Below are 23,629 nucleotides of genomic sequence, written 5' to 3' on the forward strand. Positions count from 1 at the left end.
GAGTTTTATTGTATCAGCTTTCTTTCAACAACTAAAAACTGTTTTGTTATTGACGTTAAATTTATTACTGATATCATGATTGTTAATATGTTAGTCTTGCTCAATTGTTTCCATGATTTCATCAACTTTTTCAGTCTAGACCAGAGCAAGGTGCATCATTTACAACAAAATTTATAGATTGAAAATGCTTGAAACAGCTTTGTGTCACATGTATTGTTGATATTGCATCATGTCCGTAAGCATCATAATTTTTTTTACCAGCCCAAGTCACATTCTTCCCTTGTTTGTAATAAAATTCTTTTTATTTTTCCAGATTCAATAACTTATAAATAAATAAATTTATCATACCCTTTCTAAAAATATTCAGTGATATAAAATCTTTCAAAAGATTTTATGCAAGTAAAAGATTTTTATGCAAGTGCTGTAAGAATTGATTAATATTACCAAAGTTATGTGATCCTAAAGCCATCTAACAGAAAAATACAAAGACTTTTTTCCCAAACCCAGTATTAAAGAAGAATACCTTGAATTTACATAAATTGCTAAATTCAAAGTAGACTTACATTTTACAGAACGATTGCTAACTTCCATTTAGGTATAACCTTCATAAGATATCCAAGAAGAAAGAATTCCATCAGAAATAATTATTTACATATCAATAATATTACTGTCTAATTTTTCTTCTAAAAAAAAATCTGATGTGGACAACACATGACTTCCTTATATGCCTATTAAATTAAATTTACACATTTTTTGATTTTGAATGAAAAGTACATAAAATTTTATTCATTAAAACTTCTGATATTTTTCTTCTTTTTTTTCTTATTATTCATCGTAAAAGTTTTTTTTTTACAATGAGAGGTTAATAATTAATAATAAATCAATATATTTAAATTTAAAAAAAAAAAGTTAAAAAAATGGGAGGTGCACAACTAGATGTTACAACAGTCCTAAATCCAAAATTTCAATATTCTACAGCTAATCGTTTTTGAGTTATGTAAGATACATACATACATATGTACAGATGTCATGCTGAAACTAATCAAAATGGATATTTCCATTTAAATCTGGAAACTGAAATTTTTCACAATCACAATATTTCCTTTACTTTGTACAAGGAAATAAAAACAAATTATGAAATTAGATACTTGTTACAGGGCAGGAATTCATACTTGTCGTAACTTATTCAGTGTGGACAGTGGATACAGGATGAATGAAAATCAGTGAGTAATATGTAACTAAAATGATATATCATTGTTACACATTGAAGTAATTAATTAAAATAAGTACTATAACTACTGAACTAATGGAGATGGATGATTTTTTATAAAAAAATTAATGATTTTTAACTATCAACTTTGAAAATATTTTTCTATTAAGATGTGTGTAGTGTACAGTACATTTTATCAAATGCTTTAATAAACTGTATATTTGCAGAGTAGCTTACTAGAGTGCATGCTACATTATGAAAATGTTTTTGCTTCTATTTCAAAGTGATGTAGACTAGATTTCATATAACAAAATATGGTTAAAAGTTTTTCAAAAATCAAACTAAAACATCACTCACATTCTAAATATGTGAAAATCTAATTTTGGAAGTAAGTTTACTTTTAAAATTTGCTTATTGCTTTTTTCATTAGTTAAAAAGAAATAATCTATCCGTTTTTTGTCATGCAAATTTGGATAACAAATTTCCAGTCCACATTATTGATGGATAAAATGAATGAATAATAGCTTCAAAAAAATCTGGAAATGTATTTCCATATCCATAGAAAGTGAGTCAATTAAACAAAATTCTTTAATCACAAATCATGCTGATTGTTAGTATTTATTTAATTTTTTATATGTTCTTTATTTTATGTCTGAACAACTTATGATTTACTGTAATTTAATAAATTACTTTAAACTTTTATAATTTCAGTTATGAATACATATTTATTTTCCTGGCTTTAGCAAAATAGAGTACTCTACTAATACTATCTATAGAATACTACGTAAAGGAAAATTAATTGGTGAAAATTTTGTGTACATGATTTTTTTTTGTTTTTAGTTTTCATGATTCCAAAGATGCAACAAAAAAGTAGGAGATGAATATGAATATGAATGTGTGTGTGTGTGTGTTGGTATCTGTTTTCATTAAAATCTCTGGAATGGGTAAATGTGTAATTATAAAATTTGGTATAACGATCTTTAAATGTGGGTTGTTAAAGTTATTAAAATTGAATAAAGAGAACGAGATGCTCTCCCTTTAACTAATAACTATTATCCTGAGATAAGTGCATTTTGACAAATACTTTACTGGGGAATTTTTGAAAACTAGTAATAATGTAAACAAAATCTTTTTAAATATCATGGGGTCACTTTTGGTATCATATCTACTATTATTCTATTTTTACATTTTTGTGTAAAATGATCAGTATTTTTTAAAGTTTTTTTAAAAATTGGACAAAAACATCAGTTGGTTCTCTTGGGAACCATGACTACTATTATCCTAACCCAGATACAATTTAATGGAGTTTTATCTGGCACTTTTTCTTTAAATATTATTAATAGAATTAAAAAAGAGATCTGAAAAACTTTCCAAACCCCTTATCTCAAATGAAAAAGTTTAATATGTTTTAAGGTTATTTATTTATTTTTTAACATTAGAATAGATATACATATAAATAATAGTATGAAAATTAGGTAACATAACTTCCTTCCCTTAGGGGAAAGGAGTCATTTTTAAAATATTGATTCTTTTACATAACGGTCAGTATTTGTCTGTTTTTGTGAAATACATTTACATTTCTGTTAAGAAACAATATTACAATTTTCAAAACACTGTGAAATTTTTGCAAACACTGTTAGTAAATATTTTTAATATTGCATTGGATGTAAATTGATCTTAATAATTGAAAATAAAAGGTGATTGAGAACAAATAAAATAGCACTACTGGAGAAGAGTGGTTAAGCATTGCATTTCAATTTTGTTGACTTAAATTAATGTGAAATAAGTTAATTATAAACAAAGTTTTCAATTATTGACTACTTTGGTGACACAGGTGGTGGTAGCATGCTTGCCTGCTTAACTGAAGGTTCTGGGTTCAGTACCTGACTAAGGTTCTGAAAATTTGTGAGCCAATGCCAGTGTTAATGTAAATAATCTTAGTAGTTTACATGAGTTAAAAAAAGTTACTTTAAAATTTTTAATTATTGACATTTTAAATTTGGAATTCTTCCAAAATAATTTTTTTTGTGAATGAATGCTTTCTTGTGATTTTACTAATGAAATTTCTAATAGCACTTAAATAACTCAAGTATTTGATTTGAAAGTGAGAAATTAAATTTTTTTAAATAATTGAAAAGTGTTATCACATTTCATCATACTATAAAAAGTAACTATTTTTTATTATTATCATTAATAATAATAAAATGAAAATATCCTCTTAGTGCTTGTTTTTACAATATTTAACAATAGTGTTTTCATGGCATGCACCACTTCATCAGATGTAAGAGTTAAAATAAATTTAAACATTCAACGAGAAGAATGTTGTCTCTTTTTGGTTATATAGTAAACTGGTAATGGTGGAAAATTTTTATTGATAATAATACATACTGCTCTCTAATGGATGAATTTTAAATTATATGATATGGTAGATTTAATGAACTATTGAGTTGAGTAGATTAATGAATTATATGATACTTACAAGAATTTAAATATAACAAACAAAATTCAAATTATGCAGATCACATAAAATGCAACAAACATACATTTTCAAATTTACAAGACATTATATTAGAAACATATTATATTACATTATAAATAAATAACAATTAACTGAAAACATATTTTCTTGAAAAAATACATATAACAAATAATAGTTAATATTATAAGAACAAATAAAATTTGAATGTGATGAATGGATTCAGCAAATAGCAGAATTCATATAATTTAAAATTCATTAATAGATAATAAATTCATTAATACATAGTATTAGTATGTAGTATTATCAATAAAAATTTCCTTCCGTTACCAGTTTCAATATAACTAAAAGGAGACAACATTCTTTTCTTTAAATTTTTGAATTTAATTTAATGTTTACATCTGATGAAGCAATATACACTGCAAAAGTGCTAATGTTAAATATAAAAACAAGCTGTAAAAGAATATTTTAATTTGATTACTATTGATAATAATTATTATATACTGCTATGATGCTTAGTTACAAATTCAGTATTATTTTATTGTCCAAATTAACCTTTCACTTTATACAAAATTTCATACTTGGGAGGATCACATCCGAGGAATTTATAACACTGGAGAGAGTGACAAAAATATATGTATTAATAAGGGCAAGGGCATTAAAAAAAAAAATTGTAACATTTTGGTATACTACACAAAATATATACTACACACTATGCATAACTCTTATAGTACAAAAAATATTTTTTTAAATAAATGCTTGTGATTTTTTTGCAGAATGATTAATCACTTTCCTAACCACTATGAGCTTAGTAGAAAGGATCTGCTAGTTAAAAATATAAAGAGATACAGAAAAGAACTAGAAAGAGAGGGTAACCCACTAGCTGAAAAAGGAGATACACCTGGTCGATACTTATACTTAGATTTTATTCCGGTGACATTTGTTTTACCAGCAGGTATTAGTCATTTACATTGAATATAAAGCTTTAAAAATATTCCATGAATACAGCATGTAGCATTACTGTGCTGTGTACCATTCAGATTACTAATTAATGATAAAATGATTAACTAAATTATATTTTTATAAAATACTTAGATCTACTGTAAATTAATTTTTTCAAGAGATTTTTTTTTATATTTCAGATTACAATATGTTTGTAGAGGAGTACAGAAAAAGTCCACAAAGTACATGGATTATGAAACCATGTGGAAAATCTCAAGGAGCTGGAATTTTTCTAATAAACAAACTTTCTAAATTAAAACGTTGGTCACGAGAGAGCAAAACACCATTCAATCCATCTTTAGTTAAAGAGTCTTATGTTATATCACGGTAAAATAAACTATATTAATCTTTTATTAATAAAAAACTTATAACATATATTTTGTATTAAAATTTCAAATAGTTCTCAAGAGGTTTTTGATCCATCATTATGCTAACACAATAACAAAAACGTAAAATAAATAAATAGCTCACACCTAACACAAATTTTCTGAATTCTAACAGATAACCAATAATATTATTCATCACAAACGTAAATTCTAATTTTTTTTTACACAATTGTTGCAAATATCACATCTTTACAATAACAAGACATAATTATAAATAAATATTTTTAGAAGTGAACAACTATAATTGAGTCTTCGTTTAAATTTGCTACAACGAAAAATCCTAACTGTATATAATAATATATGCATATCTAACTTGAGGAAGAGGATGGGTAATGCTTTGTTAAGAATTTGCAATTCTATTACAATTACAATCATACAATTGATATGAATCATGGAAGGTCAGAAAGAAAGAAGAGAGAAGTATTTAGATACTAGAAGAATGAAGAAAGTGAAATGGAGAAATAAAATGAGAAATGAAGAAGTGTTGATTAGTGTAAAAGAAGAACAGAATTTAATAAAGATGGTAAGGAAGAAGAAAGCATCTTAGTTGGGGAAAATCTTTATACAGACTGTATTTAACAAACTGGATGGTGAACTAAAATAAAGGAGAGGAACAGAACAAATAAATATCAGGATGAAAAACATCAGGAAGAAAATAAAAGAGGATATAAGAAAATAAAAAGAGACCTAAAGACCGATAAAACCAGAAGTTCAGTTGAAACTTGTCAAAAGGCAGATTCACCAAATATATAATTACACAGTTTTCATTTTTTTTATCAAGGATTAGGAGGTAATTTCTTTTCCACTCTCAGTTTTGTCAAACCTGCATATTTTTTCCTTGATAGATAGTGAAAAAAGCCTGTGCTGGAATTTTTTATCTAAATATAAAATATAATTTTTATCTAAATAGTGCAGCCTAAATATTCTTTCTTTTTACATCAATACATTCTTATATGCATTGATTCAACCACCATCTCCACCCAAATATTGTCATTTTGTTACTTATCAAATCTCGAGACTGTGAACTGCTTGTTTAAAATGTATTTCTGCTGGCTCAATTCAATTTACTTTCTACTAGTAACTCATTCTCTGCCATATATAAAAATGGGAAGGTATTACATTTAATTTTTTTCCTTGAAACCTTTTAGTCTTTTAATACAGTGTAGTATAGAATCACACAGTTTGAAACTTCCCTAGCTTAATGTAAGAGTCAAACCCCTAATTTTTTTTTTGTTACATCAGAGGAGGGGACATCTCTAACAAACATCATCGACTCACACAGGAAGTAGTATCAGGCTCTCACTGACTAAAACTCCTCAATCTACAACAGGCAAAGACTGGACCGGTCATAAGTGCAACACATTCTCTGGTGGGAATTGAAGGATCACCTGTTAGAAAGGTGGCAGCAAGGAACTCAATGGAGTCCCATGGGTATCATAAATCCCATGTAAATCCGTGTGGAGGCCTAACTCAACCTTCTTTTTTTTTTCTTTTTTTTCCTGTTTAGCCTCCGGTAACTACCATTTAGATAATTCTTCAGAGGATGAATGAGGATGATATGTATGAGTGTAAATGAAGTGTAGTCTTGTACATTCTCAGTTCGACCATTCCTGAGATGTGTGGTAAATTAATTGATACCCAACCACCAAAGAACACCAGTAATCCACGATCTAGTATTCTAATCCGTGTAAAAATAACTGGCTTTACTAGGACTTGAACGCTGTAACTCTCGACTCTTCCAAATCAGCTGATTTGGGAAGACGCGTTAACCACTAGACCAACCCGGTGGGTAGGCCTAACTCAACCTTTTTTTTTTTTTTTTAACTTATTAAGCACCCCAAGGAATCAGCCTCCGCCTGTTAAGACATAGCATGGTCGCCTTAGTGTGCCGTGGCAGCAGTCTCTGCCCACCCTAACTGCCTCCTCACGGCGGATCTCCCGTCGGGGTCCCCAAAGCCTCATCGGAGTGAGCCAACCACCTCTTCCGGACAGCTAGCTCCCTCCTCCGCTATGGGGCTACCCACCCCGTCCCTATCCTACCTTCAGCCGGCACGCCTTCCGCGTACCGCTGCCCCCACGCGTTCTTCTCATACCTGAGGGTCCTTAATGCCATCATCGGGGAGCCCCGACTCCATTACATGGAGCCAGAACACCCTTGGCAATAAGTCGCCACGATTCATCCCCAGCCTCCAAAATTTTTTTTTTTTTTTTTTTTTTTTTTTTTTTACTGCCACTCAACAGTGGTATTCTACACCATCCTGCGGATGTTCCAGTGATGAAACCACTAGTCCGGCCACCCTTCGCCCGTGCCCAGACCAGAACAATTAAGTTAGGTTATACATTACACACAATAAAATAAATACGCAGTATAAAATAAATCAAATCAAAAACACCATACGAAAACTACAACTTTCACAGCAGAAACCCCGTACCTGCCGGTATAAGTGTAGTAATGCACAATACACAATAATACATATATACACTAATAAATATACACGATAACACTACACACCAATGATACGGGACGCAATAAAAAATCCCCTACCAGGACAATTTCTAACCTAACCTCAGACTCGTAACGCCGTTCCAATGTTCACCCATACACTCACGCCATACATCCAGAATTACGAAATCAGCAATGTGAGTCCATTATATGCGACTGCTATCCTTAAACTATGTCATTCATACCGTATACTAAAATCATTCACGCAGCTCGAACAAAATACAACAAAACAATAATCAAAAAATAATCCTTAAACTATAACACCTACGACGCCGACCAATCATACTCAGAGGCGTGCACGCAGCCGAGGGGGTACCTCTTTGGCCTTTGTATCCATTATGGCGTGAGCTAGGTTCGCCATCTCCTGCCACTCCTGCGAACTCCTGACCATTCGCCTGACCACGTCGTCGGGTGAGAACGCCGCCACCCTTCTCCTTGAGGCGTCCCACCGGATACAGTCGAACCAGGTGTGCTCGACCGTGTCCACTTCGTCACAGTACCTGCACGGCGCTGATGTTCTGCGTTTAAACCTGTGCAGGTAACTGCCGAAATCTCCGTGACCCGTGAGCAGCTGGGTGAGGGAGTAGTTCACCTCGCCATGCCGTCGCCCCACCCAAGCTCTCACGTCCGGGATCAGGCGCCTGGTCCATTGGCCCACCTGACTCACCAACCATCTCTCCTGCCATCGATCCAGGATCTTTGCCATTACCTGTTCCTTGGAGACCCCACCAAACCGCATACACCGTTCTTCTACCAATAAGTCGATTGGTGGGGACCCCGCGACGACACAGATCGCGTCGTAGGAGACTGTTCTATACGCGCAGGACGTGCGTAAGAGCAGCCTCCTATGGATCGACTCGAGCTTCCTTTGATACTTGTCCACCTTCATGGTCCTGCTCCACACAGGGACGGCGTAGAACAGTACCGAGGTCACCGTCCTCGCGATGACCTTCCTCTTCTTCTCCGTCGGCCCTGCCGTGTTCGCCATGAGACGGGAGATCGCTGCCAAGAGGCGTTCACCCTTCGCCCCCGCTTCTTCCACGTGGGGCCCGAATGAACGGTTGCTGTCCACCCAGACCCCAAGGTACTTTGGTCGTCGTACTTGCTGTATGTCCTGGCCGTCGATAGTCAGCCGCACCTCCCTCAGAGGCCGCCTCCCAGCGAAGACAATAGCCTCCGACTTCTCCGGAGCTATCGACATTCCGTGAGTAGACATCAACTGGTAAACCCTTCTCAGCGCCTCGTTTCCTATCCTCTCGACCTCCCTCTCGGTTGATCCTTGAATCAGCAGAGCCAGGTCATCCGCGAAACCGACGACCTCCATCCCCTCGGGATACTGTTGCTGCAGCACTCCATCATATGCGATGTTCCAAAGCAGGGGTCCCAAAACGGATCCTTGCGGAACCCCTGCTCGCATTTGAAACTCCCCCTGTCCAGCATCAGTGTCTGCGTGCACTCTCCGGTCACTCAGGTACTCCCGCAAGATATTCTGGAGCTGACCGGAGATTCCCCTCTCCTCCAACGCCTGCCCGATGACCTCCCAAGGCAGGCTGTTGAAGGCGTTGCGGACGTCGAGCAGCACTAAGGCCGGAATCCTCCTCGTTCGCCAAGTCCCGCTTGCGGCATTGTCAATGAAACGCATTACCTCCCGTAATCCGTGGATCGTCGACCTCCCTTTCCTGAATCCGTATTGACGAGGGGAGAGTCCGCCCCCGCCAATACTTCCGCCTTCAGCCGGCTCTCGACGACCCTCTCGTAGACTTTGCCCAGTGTGCTAAGCAAGCACACTGGCCTGAATGCTCCCGGGTCGCCAAGAGCCCGGCCCGGCTTCGGCAACAGCACCAGTCGCGCGACCTTCCAACACGCCGGGAAGACGCCCCGCACAAAGGCACTGTTCATACAGTCCAGCACCAACAACGGGAACGCCTCCACCACCAATCGAGACACTGCTCCCGGCACCCCATCTGAGCCCGGGCTCTTCCTGATGTTGATCCGTGCAGCGGCTCCCTGAAGCTCTGGGAGGGAGATCCGTCTGATGTCTTCCATCGGCGCCACTCACCACTCCACTACCGGTAAACAGGGGAAGAGCGAGTCGACGATGCCACCGATCATGTGGCCGGCTATGATCGGCAGCCTCCTCCCCAGCCTCTTGGTGACAAGCTTGTAGGCCTGCTCCCAAGGGTCGTCCTGAAGCTAGTCGAGGAGTCTCTTTCAAGCCTCGCCCTTCTCCTTCCGGATCTCCCTCTTCAGACGATTCCTCTCCAGTCGTAGGTCACGCGCCAACTCGTCGATGTTGTCCCTGTCTCTCACTCTGCCTCTATTAAGGCGACGCCGCAGACGCTGAACATTCGCCCTCTCACCGATCGCAGCGGTCCACCAGTACACTCTTCTTCTAGGACTTCTCCTTGCTTCAAGTGCCGTCGCACAGGCTTGCTGAACCGCCTCCGCCAGCTCCTCCGGCTGCTGTGGATAATGTTCTGCGAAGCGGTCCGCAAGCTGCCTCCGGAGCCCTGATAAGTGCGTTTCATTGACAAACCACGTCGCCTGCCGCTCCACTGGTCTCGGGCCACCCAGCTCGATCCATATACCCCTGTGGTCGCTGCCGAGTTCTGCCTCCATCACCTTGCATTGCAGAACTCGGGTAACCGCCGCTCCTGACATGTATACGTGGTCAAGGACCGATCCTCTCTCACCCCTCCAGAAGGTGGGGGTGTCGTCGTTAAGACTGACTAACCCGAGTTAAGTAAGACCCTAATTAAGTAAGAAAAAATTTATCTGTCAAGTATGGTACATTGATTTCTGATATGGTCGTACACCAATTTGAACAAGAATTGGTTTTAGAATGTATCATGCAATAATATGAATATAGTATTCATTTATTTATAATGTTCATTATTTTGCACTCAAATGAATGGAGTAGTTACTTATACTTTTTTCAGGTACATTGACAATCCTTTGCTGATCGGTGGAAAAAAGTTTGACCTTCGATTATACGTTCTTGTTACATCATTTCGTCCATTAAAAGCATATCTTTTTAAACTTGGTTTTTGCCGATTTTGTACAGTTAAATATGACACAAGCATTCAAGAATTGGATAATATGTATGTCCATTTGACTAATGTTTCAGTTCAAAAACATGGAGTAAGTAATCAAGTTATTTCATTTTTTTAATTTCTTCTAAAGAAATTTATTTTACCATTCTTTAAATACCCAAGTACCTCAGAATTTTGCCAGCTCATTTATTCTGTAACATCTTATTCTCCTACTGAATAAAACAGATTGCTTGTTATGTATTAACCACTTAAATTATCAGAGAGGCCTTGTTTTGTCATTTTTTTCTGTGTAACCTTTGGGGGTTAATGTTTTTAATAATATTTTCAAACTAAGAAATCTGTTATATTCTAATTTTGTAACAGATATTTGAAAGTGCAAGAAACTTGTATAATAATATCCATAAAAATAGAAAAAAAGGATTGAACTAATTCTAAATATAAGTTAACAATAACTGTAAATACAAAATAAAGAAGTGTATAACCATTAGGGGTTTAGTCAGTCACAAGTATAATCAACAATGATTAATTGGAATCTGCAGAAATGTGAAAACACAGAAATAAAAACATTTGATTTAAGAAGCATTTTTGTTAATTTCTGAGATATTTTCTTTAAATTTGACTGCACATACCCATTGTGATCACTGTTACGTTTAAATCTCCACACTTGTTCCAACTATGCTTTTTATAATTTACTTTTTCAATAACAGTTTTCATAAGATGTTACGTTTCTTTTGTATTAAATTCCATAACTGATTACTACAGAAGAATATTTATTACTATTGTCAAGCAGAACTTTGTTTTAAGTTATAGTTTGAGAACAATGAAAAGGCACATGCTTCAGGTTCATGAACGTGCCCTAATGGTAAAATAAGCTCAGCAATTATAAAACTGTGTTATACTAAGTAATTTCCTTCAGCAAAGTATTGAGAAAAATCTTTTGGTTACCCTTGATGGCTTGAGATTTTTGTATTTTTTTAAAAGTAAATTCCAACTCTGCAATCATGACCTTAAAAGTTCACCTGATTTTTTGATAAGTTTAAATTTCTTAAGTAATTAAACTCTTAAGTCCAAGTCATTTAACTCACCTTGTGATATAGCATGTGGCTCACTGAATTGTAATTAAAAGTTTGAATGCAGATTGTCTTCTTTCATGATGTCCACCACTTTTTCATCATTGTTTTCATAAAACAAGTTTTCAGGAACCTTGGAAACTAGATAGGATTCAGTGTAAAGGTCTGAGTGGAGATGGCAATAAAGAGTACAACATGTTTAGACTTCTTAGAAATTCCAGACATATTAATTAAACAGAAATAAAAAACAGTTTTGATTCACTCAAACCATAGGGACACCAAATGGCAAGGCCTTTCATGTGCCTTTTAGCCATCCTGTTGTGTTGACATAGTTAAGTATATGGTCATAGTAACTAAGAAGAGGCCATCTCTTATCCTGATCACCAATTTTACCATCAAAGTATAATTTTTAAGCTTTTCAATATAAGGTGTATTGTTTTTCTTTTATGATTTTAGAGTGAGCTTATCACACACATAAAAAAAGCTGCCTGAATCATTTACAAAGTGACAATGCTTTATGAAACTTCTCTGTTCACTCACAATTACAAGGACTTCAAAATTTTGTTTTTATTTGTTACAAGAATGTTAATAGCTGAATCTTGATGCATTTTTAATGCTGATTTCAAATGTGTAAGTGGTTTCTTTCTATCAGGCATAGTTTTTTGTAAATACCTTTTTTTTCATAAGAGAAAAAGAGAAAAGCATTGTTATATTAGTATAACAATACACATGCAATTTCTGTATTCCTAAAATCTTCTTTTGAATTTTCTGGTGTAGTTTGCTGTAGGTACATCAGTATTGAGATTCTACCAATAGTCAGCCAGATACTTGGGTTCCACTTTTCCTGGTAACATGTTTCTGTGGTGGATATTCCTGGTGAAAGTATTCTCCTTGTTCACCGCTTTCAGCTTCAAGATTGGTAGGGGAAAAAATCCAGATCTAAGAAGTGAATCTTTAGTGACATATTTCATCCAAATGCTTTATAGTTTTAAGAAGTTCAGTTATAAGCTCTTCGTACTTATCTGTCTTGTGATTTCCAAAGAGAAACCTTTTTAAAAGATTTCCATTTCCACACAAAAACTTCATAGTCATTCAAACTGTCTTCAAATTCAATATCATTCATAGTTTTCTTATTTGCAGTCCAACAAGTACATCCTCATCTGATCATTACTTATATTAGGGAATTTTATAAATTAAAATCCAGTTCCATTATGATCCACTGCTTTAACAAAATATTTTATGAAATTTAACTTATCTGCGGTGGCGTAAGGTAAACTTTTTCAGGTTTTCACCATATTCTTCTCTTCTGCAATCAATTTTCTCTTTTTGGTCACTTTTTGACGTAATGGTTCTTCCTATCTCTGCTGCCCCACTTGCATAAGAAGCAACAAAATTTTGTATATCCAAGTTGTAAACCAAGCAATCACTTTCAGGTCTCTACAAATGTTTCCCATACTGAATCATATCCTGCAAAAGTCTCATATTTTCATATAACTCTTTCATGTGAGCTGCAGAAGCTAAAGGGATTGGTGGGATACTATTTCCAACATGAAAAAGGGCTGCTTTCAAATATGCTTTGAGAAGCACATAAAAAGACACTATTCATCAGGATGGTGCACTTGTCCCAAAGCTTCTAGTAAGGATTCCACATCATTACTGAAAACTACAGTCTTGTACTGGAAGAATAAATATTCAAATTCACACTGCCTGTCATGGAAAGGACTTACTTTAATAATGTGTTGTAAAAGATTCCTTTCAGTTGTAATGTGAGAATTTCTGCTTGATTCTTGGATAAATTTAGATTATGAACAAAATCATTTATTTCTGATTGATTAATTAAAGGGGAGTTCAATATTTGTATTTTCTAAAATGGCTGGGTCTCTACTTTGTTCTCATCTAATAAATCTGCAGTCTTCAATATCAACAGTTTACCTTCATCTAATTTTCAATGGATGAAATTTCCAGTTGTGAATTTTCACTAATTTCCAGTGGTACTGGAATTGGAAACTGCAGACCATGAGACACTGGTCTTATAGCTGAGGGAATATCAGGATATTTAACTGTATGTTGAGTGTTAGATGTATCCCTAATATTTTAGTTATACAAAAGTAGCAGTCTGTGAAGTGATCCTTCAGTTTTCTCGAGACTATTGGAATGGCAAATGTCATGTGATCAGACCTATTCAACCAGTCAACAGGATAATACATGGAATAGCAAATATGAGAAACCCAGGACCTGACCTGATCACTTACTTTACATTCAAAATATAGTTCTATGATTTTTTTATTAGTGGAGTTATATTAAATATAACTGCTGTTAATATTAAATACAAATGTAACACTATGTAAGTCTCAGAGGAGAAAATTTCTCCTCTGAGACTTTAATGCTACTTCAAATGTAGCAGAAATCGTTTGGATGGTTAATGCAACACGTGGCATTTTTATTAAAAAGTTCACTCCAGTACACTCAAAAATATGTATTATAAAACTTTAAACACTTTATATACACTTTAGTATGTACACTGATTTCACAGGAAAAAACAGAATCTAAATTGGTAGGAAAAGTAGCTGTACCACTCATTCACACATGACACAATGTGTGACTAATGGGTAAGATACATTTAAAAAACATTTAAAAAAATAAATCATACGTGTATCATTTGTAATCGTTTTAATTACTGTGTAAATAATAATAATAATAATAATTTTTATTTCTCATGGCTATTTATTTATCTACTCCAAAAATTACAATTTGTTTAGTAATTCAACTGCTGCAATAAATAAAATAAATTTATTGAACTTGCATTTTCCATGCACATGTACTGCTGGAAAGTAGGAAGGGCAATTACAAAAAATTGAGACAGATAGGGAAATTCTGACTTAAGATTTGGAATTAGTGCCCAAAACTACTAAGATTCAGCAAATATTGACCACGTAATAAAATCAATGTTGACAGTATTATCACATTTACTGAAGAATTTATACTATTAAAACCAGTAGGCTAACAAAGCCAACAAACTTTGTGTTGTTTTGGTTGGTTTCATGTATCATAAGTTAAGAAACAGAAATTGTGTTTGTCAGTAATATTCCACAACTTTTTTGTAGGGCTTCATAGGATTTAAGGTAAGAATTTTACGTATTTTAAATGTAAATGAATTTTTTCTTAAACTAGGGTGAATACAACAGTATGCATGGAGGAAAGCTGAGTGTTCAAAACCTACGGTTGTACCTTGAGAGTACAAGAGGCAAAGCAGTGACAGAAAATTTATTTACTAATATATCTTGGTTGATAGTTCATTCTTTGAAAGCAGTTAGTTACATAATGGCAAATGATAGACATTGTTTTGAATGTTATGGCTATGATATTATTATTGATAACCAGCTGAAACCTTGGCTAGTTGAGGTATGTACAAAAATATATTTATCAGATAATTTTCAACAGACCATGCAATCTAAATCTTTATTTGTATTTATGCAATGCATTCAAAAAGTAACTGTACACCTGTCATGCAGTAGTAAGCAATACATAACATAGACTTACCTTATAGTAGTTGTTAGAAATGAACAACTACTATAAGTAGTTTGAACATTCAGAAATATCTGCATGCATTTCTGTTTGCTCTGAAAGACATTCATAAGTTGCTCATGTGGAGTGTTCTTTGTGAAATCATGAATAGCAGTTTGAAACTTAAAATTGTTTGAAGATAAAAATTACTTTTTACATAACCCCAGAAATAAAAATCTGATGGACTTAAGTCTGAAGAACAACATGTCCACAAGTTCCTTAGAAATGATTTTTATCTCTGAAAACCTGTTTCACTAACTTCATGAATTGCCTGGCAATATATGTGGTCACGCTGTCTTGCTAAATCCAAACATTATTAATTTCATCCTAGGTTAGCTCTCCCATGAACTGGTAAATGATTTTACAGTAACAAGCTAAATTTATTGTTTCTGTGATGAATATTGGGCCAACTATTCTTCACCTGGATATTGCACTACACACCCCAAACTTCTAGTCATGTCAAAGAATCTAATGTATGGTATGGCATGTGGTTGCTGGCAGACCTACATATGCGTTCTGTGTATGGAAATACCCTGACAAATGGAACCATCCCTCATTGGTACAGAAAACAGTCAAAAGTATTGTCAGAATTATGCGCTAGAAACTGTTGAAACTATCATAGTATTGAATTCAGTTTCAGTCTGTGGCCATTAAATGTTTTCTACTGATCTGGCCAATTTTTACATAGACTTGTTGAGATTACATTGCATAACAGCTGATATATCTTGCAGTTTTTCTTCAGTGAGTACTGGTGGTCTGCTACTTTGCCAGATTTTAACTAATCCTGTCTCCCTAAATTTCTAATTAGCGCTCTTACACTGTGTTGATGAGGAGCCAGTGTACTAGTGAAATCTAATGGAAAAGTAGTCTTTCACTGTCTGTGTGTACTTACAGAAGATGTATTCACTGCTCTAAAATTAACACCATTCTTAATGGATATAAAAATACACGGTCTCAGTTGTTCTTTGAACAACTGATGAACAGACAATGATTAAAAAAGAACCAGACAAACCTTCTCATCTCGTACATTCTGAGGTTTAGAAGTGACAACACACGCCTAACCTCAACTCTATACTTGTTAAGTTTTCTGATTGTTTCGTTATTTATTTCGTTCTCATTTTTGTTTTTTGAGTTTCTTTGTTAATTTTGTTGTGTTTTAGTTTTGTTTGTTTCCTTGTTTCATTCGTTTAATGTTAAATTTAACTTTTTTCTACAGTCTATTGTTGTCAGGGTAACCTAGGCTAGACTTTGATTTTGTTATTTTTGTCAATAAATATATTTTTGTCCTTAACTAAGATTATCAAAACAGATCGTGGTGCTATCTACTACAGCCTTTATAATACCGATATAAAGGCAGCCTTTATAATACAGATATAAAGGTAACGCCTTCATATCTGTCTGAAGGTTGATCATATTAAATTTATTCTTATGTTTATATATATAAAACCTTTCTAACATGTCAAAACCCTTATTATTCATATCCATATTGCATTTTTTAATATCTAATATTTTTAAGTTTGTCTGAATATCTGATATTGTGCTTATTTTTAATCAAATGATCTGATACACTCGAAAAACCAGTTTACTTTTTTTATAATTTCTAAAATGTTCCATGAATCTGGTTTTTAAAGATCTAGTGGTCTACCAATATAAATATAGCCACAATTACATTCAATTTTATAAATACCACTCAAATTGTATACATCAGAAGTATTATTACGTAATTAATTATTAGGTGTTTTATTATATGGTTATTCGTCTGGTAGCAGGTTTAAACTTATTATTATCATAAACCTTTGAAATGTGTTCACCTATTTTATCAGTATATACATATTTTAAATATACATTATCAATTTTTTGTGTGTTATTGAACATGTTTTTGTTGCAAAATTTTAACATAAAATATAAATGAGTAAGTGATATGATATGTATTGCGAATTTATGATGTTTTTTGAAATATATATATAAATATAATGCAGCTGATGATGCGAATTAATTTTGCGAAAGCACTTCTACGTACATAATGAAATAAGGTAAGTCATCCTATATCAATTACTCTGTACTTGAGTTGATCTATTAAATATAAATTTATATATATATATATATATATATATATGTACATACTCATTTTACTTTCTGTTTCACTTTTTTTATGGTTATAATTTATGTGCTTGTATACTATCTGAAATAATATATATATAGTCTACATAAATCTACACAGCCTTATATAAGACTGTAACAAAAAAGAAGCATCTATTTGTTATTGAATTCTACAAATCAAATTGAACAAAAAAAGTTCTATAAAAGACTGGTGATTTCTCTTCCACTTTCCTTCTATTCACCATTTTGTATTTTTTAAATAAAAATTTGTATCATGAGATGTAATTGAGTAATCATTGTAATAATTATTACACATGTTTACACCAACTTTCGCTGATAAATAAAAAATTTGCAATATAAATAAATTTACAAATTTCCAATTTAGATTAAGAATTCTCCAATTTTTTCATAAAAAAATTATTTGTTCATTTTGATATGAAGAATCTGAAAATGAAAACCCAGGTACAGTCTTTTGTTTTACTAAATATATAACAGGTGTCAGTAAATTATACAAAGAAAATAAATTTAGAGCTATTTCTTCATCAAATTTTAAAATGGCAGACATTCAAATAATTCAAACATTAATATTTCTGTGGCTATAAAATTTTTTAAATATTGGTTTATTTTCAAAATATTTATGCAAGTTTTTGTGAAAGAAGTAACATTCATCAAGTGACATCATTTGTACAAATACAATTTAAAACAACTGTGGTATAATGAAAAATGTCTTTCAAATATTTACTATTGCCACTTACCTGAGATAGCATAGCATTCTGCCACATATTCAATCACGTGGAATCAATTATAAAATGCCATCCAGCCATAAGAACTGAAATAATTGCTCTTAAAATGTTACTCTTTAAGAGTAACTCTTAAAAGTCTTTAATTGATTGGTTTTGGTTAATAGATCAGTTGATAAAGTTACAACAAGTGCAGCTAAAAGTAAGTAGGAACACTTGCTAAAACATAGCGCTTTTTGAGTAATATTCTCCCTCAGTATAAATAATTAAAAACATTGCAAGGTTAAAATTAAAAATATCAACTCAATTGGCCTTATAATGGAATTTACAATCCCATCTTCTCAAAATCCCTCTATTTATTTAACAAAGAAGATTACTACTTATTAAATGTTTTTAATATAAATAATTTCTAAAATTTCTATTTCTTTTTTATTATTATTTACCTCTAAGAATTCAGAATTATTTTTTACACAATTATTATTCTTTATATTGATGGAGGGGTTAACACATTTAAAAATTTAGGTATGACATTTTTATAGCTATTATAGTGCTCTGAAAAACTGTACAACTTAATGATTTAAAAATAATATCATTATATATAATGATAAGATCACAGAACATTTCTTTCAAGGGAGGTAGAAAGAGAGAATGGTAATAAAGTTTGGCAACCCTTTCAACAGTTAAATACAGAAAATAATATTCAGCAAATGCTGCTTCCTCAAAATGATCTATTATTCAGTTCGAGATCACCACACCCCAAGCACTCATCAGAGTGATTCAAACATTCTGAACAGAAAGGGTAAGAGTGAGACATTATTTTAATTTGCATTAAAAAAAATAAACATTTTGATGAAAAAAGTGTCAGGAAAGATCAACCTTAACCAAAATGGTGGCTATTCAATATTTTCCATAGTAGTTTCAAAAGTGGCTTACAGTACACCCAAAGAAACAGTTTAGAAAACAGAAAATAAAAGCATATATATATATATATATATATATATATATATATATTGTGTGTATGTATATGTACAGAGTCTTTCTAAATTAGTTACATAAAAGTAACTTTAATAATGAAAAAAGTAAATAACTTACAAAACTGTTTGATACATCACACAATACATTATATCTTCAAGTTTCATTTCTGCCTAACATCGTTAGTTCCCAACATTCTCACTAGTTGTCACATGCAAATGAGTAATTCCATTAGTCATCAGGGAATTGTATACTGGTACAGAGCATGCTCACTGTTGTTTATCGTTTTATAAATTCAAATCTGCTACTACCGTTTGAAGACCGTTCATGGCTAAATATTGCAAGTAACCACTTTAAAGACAGTCTGTTATTGTATGGTACAGTCGTTTCATTGAAATAGGTTGAGTATCACATAGAAGATCTACCCCTCACAAACTGAAGGTCTACCCTGATCCCAGATCAGGGTTGACCTTCAGTTTCTGAAGCAGCAATCGAACAAGTGTGACAGACATTCATTTGTAGTTCAGGTAAATCAATGGGACACACCAGTTTAGAATTGAAATTGAAATTGATTGAATTGAAATTGTCTACTGTGAAATCAACTGTTATTTAAACCATACAATTTACAATTAGTACAAGCTTATGTAGAAAATTTTAAATATTAACTTATCCTTGTGTTTATAATTATTAAGTTGTTAATTTTTGCTGAAAAAAAAATCATTTATTCTTTTTAAAAAAATCCACTGCTATTAAACCAGACAACAGAATTGTTTTCTTGAAACTCAGCACAATACGTCGGGTATATGTCGGGTTATATATATATATAACCCGACATATATATATATATGTCGGGTTACGACATAGGGCCACTACTTCCATAAATACCATATTACTTCCATAAATTGCCAAGCCTTTTGAAAAATCTTCCCACAATTTATTTAAAATACAATTAAAAGACTTTCTTTTATGGAAACTACTAGTTAATTAATGAATTTTTAGAAAATATTTCTATTAGAAAATAATAATAAAATCGCTGATTTTTCTGCATGTCCATTGTGTATTCAAATATATGCTCAAAATAATTTTCAATAATGCCTTCTGAAATGTGAATTGTTTTATAGCATTTTTTATGTTTAGTTAGCTACCTTAACATTATTTCATGTATTTGTATTTAAATAATTAATATGAACTCTAATACATCTATTTTTTTATCTTATAATGAAGTGATCTATATTATGAATCATTATGTACCGATCAAAATAAAGATTTATTTATTCCAACAGTATTGAAGATCTCAATACTGTTTGAGTATTAGAGATACTCAATTAGAGATACTCATAACGTAGATGAGAGAATCTCATCTACGTTATGAAATAAAATACTCTATTATTTGTACATAAGATATCACATTTAAAAATAGAAAGGCTTGTGAATAGCACATGTTTATGAGATTGACTAGTAACTTTTATCAGATCATTTACATCCATTTATTCATGATCCTTACAGCTACATTTACAATCAACTAATAAAATGTTAGTGAAATATTGGGAAAGAATATAAAGATAAGGTTTAATACAATTTTTATATCAAATTTGATCTGTCCTAAACAAATCTATATTTTAATATATATATATATTATATATCTTATATTTTAATATATATTTTACATCTTTTATATTTCAATACTAATAAAAAATTTGTAATTTTCTTTTATGTTAATAGGTTAATGCAGCACCATCCTTAACATCAACTACAGTAAATGATAGAATTCTTAAGTATAAGCTGATAGACAATATACTTTCTGTAGTTCTTCCTCCAGATGGAATACCTGAGTAAGTAAAAAAAAATTAATCATGAACATATGAATATAAAAGAAATTTTTTCAATTTTGTAAGATTTTACACACACTTTCTGATGCCAAACTCTTACAGAAAGTCATATATATTATTCTACTACGTATTATTCCAGTCTAAAAAATTCAGAACTAGCTTTCAAAATAGAAAAATAGGCCATGAAATAACAGTTTAATACCCATAATGAACAATGCACATTAATATTAAGTAAATTAAAAATTCTAACTTATTCATGTATTTTACATTTATTAAAATGCAATCTTTGCTAAAAAATAAAATAAATAAAAAGGGAAAAGTCACTTATTACTAAAAAATTAGTGATATCTACCTCAGTCAAATCGAACAACAGAATTATTTTGCGTAACTCTACACAATACTTATGTGTACCTTTTTCATTTACCTTCCATTTCTATTTTTATTAAATGATCAACCCATTTAAAGGATTTTCCCAAACAATTCATTTAAAATAAATTTAAATGATTTTCTTTCATAAACATTAACACTACATATGAGTTTTCAAATAATATGAATTAAAAAAAAAAAATTATAATCTGAACTTTTGAATACGAGCAATGTTACTCAAGTGATTTCTAATCATTTGAGCTCATATTATTAGCATAATAAATTAAGGATTTTTGAGTTAATTTTTCATAGTTAATTAATTTATTTAATACACGAACAGTTGTTTTATTTTTAGTAGTTGTATGAACAGTAGACCCCCCTCATTATGTAACAAGTTTAATAAATTTAACATTACAATGAAATTAAACTGATTTTTGTGAAGGTTCAGCCACTTTAAAAATTAATACTCTGCAGTATTAGCAGAACTATCTCAGAAATAACAGTTAAGTTTAAGATGGAGTAAAATATAAATAATGAAGAATCTAGCAGGTAGCCGGTAAAAGTCAGACTAGAAATTGTGCATGACATCAAAATTTGATACAGCTGTGAATGGAGACTTCCTTTTAACCACATCTTTTTGTTTCCCATGTGAAGAAAATAGCAGTCATAATTTCGATGGAAAATTTTACGAAAAATTGTTATACTAATGTTGTTCTTCATAACAACAAGGGATCATACTCTAAAAATTTATAAAAATCAGAAAATTCATTTGGTCATGACTTTGTTATAAACAAAAAAATAGAATGTGAAGATCAAGTTAAAAACAGAATTTTGCTTCACTAGCTAAGTTATTTTATGTATGGAAACTAATAAAAAAGTAACAAGAATTTTTTAATTGCATGCACTATACCTTGTCAACTGAACTGATCTTTTTTCTGTACATTGGTAGTATGTACTGTCAGTGAGGTTTGTGTTAATTTTCTGCCAGCCACAACGCTTAGTTTGTGTTTGGCGAGCAAAAAGGCAAATTCATTAACATAAAGTATAAAAATACATTCCATAAAGATATTTGTATAACTAAAAATATTTCTGTTTTTAAATTTTAAATTATATTAGTCAACTAAACATTTTTTTAAAGGTGTAACAGTGAACTGACATTCTAATAATATCAGTACTAATAAAGACAAGTGAACAACTTTTTCAATGTCTTTACTACATTTAATAACAGGAGCCTCCATTTCTTTTCTTTTCCTAATAATAAATTATAATGTTGCAGCATGAAACTGACTTGGATCAGCTAATTTGCTGTTTAATGGATCATAATTTATCCAAATAATCCTAAAACAGAAAAAAAATAATTAGCATCATGAGCAATTTGGGTAATAATAAAAGGAAAAATAAATATAAAATTAATACAAAGTTTTTAAAATTACAAAAGTAAAAAAATGTACTATTTATCAATTTTAATAATTAGCATTATGTAACCCACACATAACTTTAATATTCTGACTCAATTAAGAAGTAATAATAATTCTATTTCCTTGTTTCAGTACTCGCTGGAATAAAATACCCAGTCAGCAAAGCTTGGGTAATTTTGAATTATTACTAGATGAGGAACTTGCTGCTCAAGAGGAACAAAGCTCATCAGGCCGTTTCAGAGATCATCGAAATAGTAATCAATCTCGCTGGAAATGAACATCATCCCAATTAGTTATGAGTTAAAAATGTAATATTAACTTGATACTTTAATAGTTTACATTAATTAATAGTTTAACAAATGTGTTCATTATCAAGAACTAAATTAATACAAAATTACCATTTCATCTCATCCTTTGAAGCCGTACCTAATGTTGGTTCTGCAGGCTAAAAAAAGATGTATAAATGTTACCCTGTTTTTTGCTTGATATCTCTGGAATGGTTGGACCAAGTTGGATGAAATTTGGCACTTTTGATTTCTGTACATGGGACATTGTCTCCATTTAATTTTTAATGGGGCATTGACACAAAGCTCAAGAGCACAGGGAGATATGGGTCTTATAGATCCTAGATTTTAAAATTTTATGTTAAGGGTAGGTTTTTTCACATAATCTGATATCCTGATAATCTGATAGTATAGACACACTCTTGTCAACCACTACTGCAAAATGGATATAAATAACATCTTGTTATGCAATAATACAGAAAATTTACTACTAATTTCATAGTTTTCATTGAAATTATGGCTTATCTATTCATGTGATTCAATTACTTTTTTTCTACATGAATTGTTCTGAAATAAATATTTTACAAAATTTATCACAAAACATTTTACCTAAATATATATAGGAAAATTTAAAAAATTATTGTCACTTTTATTAC

The 23,629-nt window shown here is 32.0% G+C and overlaps 1 protein-coding gene across 1 annotated transcript in view; it reads left to right on the forward strand.

Moving 5' to 3' along the window:
* TTLL1B (Tubulin tyrosine ligase-like 1B) overlaps nucleotides 1–22,966 on the forward strand; it is a 34,862-nt gene extending 11,896 nt beyond the window's left edge. Inside the window, exons 3-9 of the mRNA XM_075357653.1 lie at nucleotides 1,158–1,223; nucleotides 4,463–4,641; nucleotides 4,829–5,015; nucleotides 10,517–10,718; nucleotides 14,872–15,102; nucleotides 20,799–20,908; nucleotides 22,822–22,966. Of these exons, the coding sequence (XP_075213768.1) occupies nucleotides 1,158–1,223; nucleotides 4,463–4,641; nucleotides 4,829–5,015; nucleotides 10,517–10,718; nucleotides 14,872–15,102; nucleotides 20,799–20,908; nucleotides 22,822–22,966 (1,120 nt within the window). The remainder of the gene's footprint in view (nucleotides 1–1,157; nucleotides 1,224–4,462; nucleotides 4,642–4,828; nucleotides 5,016–10,516; nucleotides 10,719–14,871; nucleotides 15,103–20,798; nucleotides 20,909–22,821) is intronic.
* The last annotated feature ends 663 nt before the right edge of the window (nucleotides 22,967–23,629 follow it).

This window comes from Lycorma delicatula, chromosome 2 (genome assembly GCF_047948215.1).
Source record: "Lycorma delicatula isolate Av1 chromosome 2, ASM4794821v1, whole genome shotgun sequence".
NCBI lineage: Eukaryota > Metazoa > Arthropoda > Insecta > Hemiptera > Fulgoridae > Lycorma > Lycorma delicatula.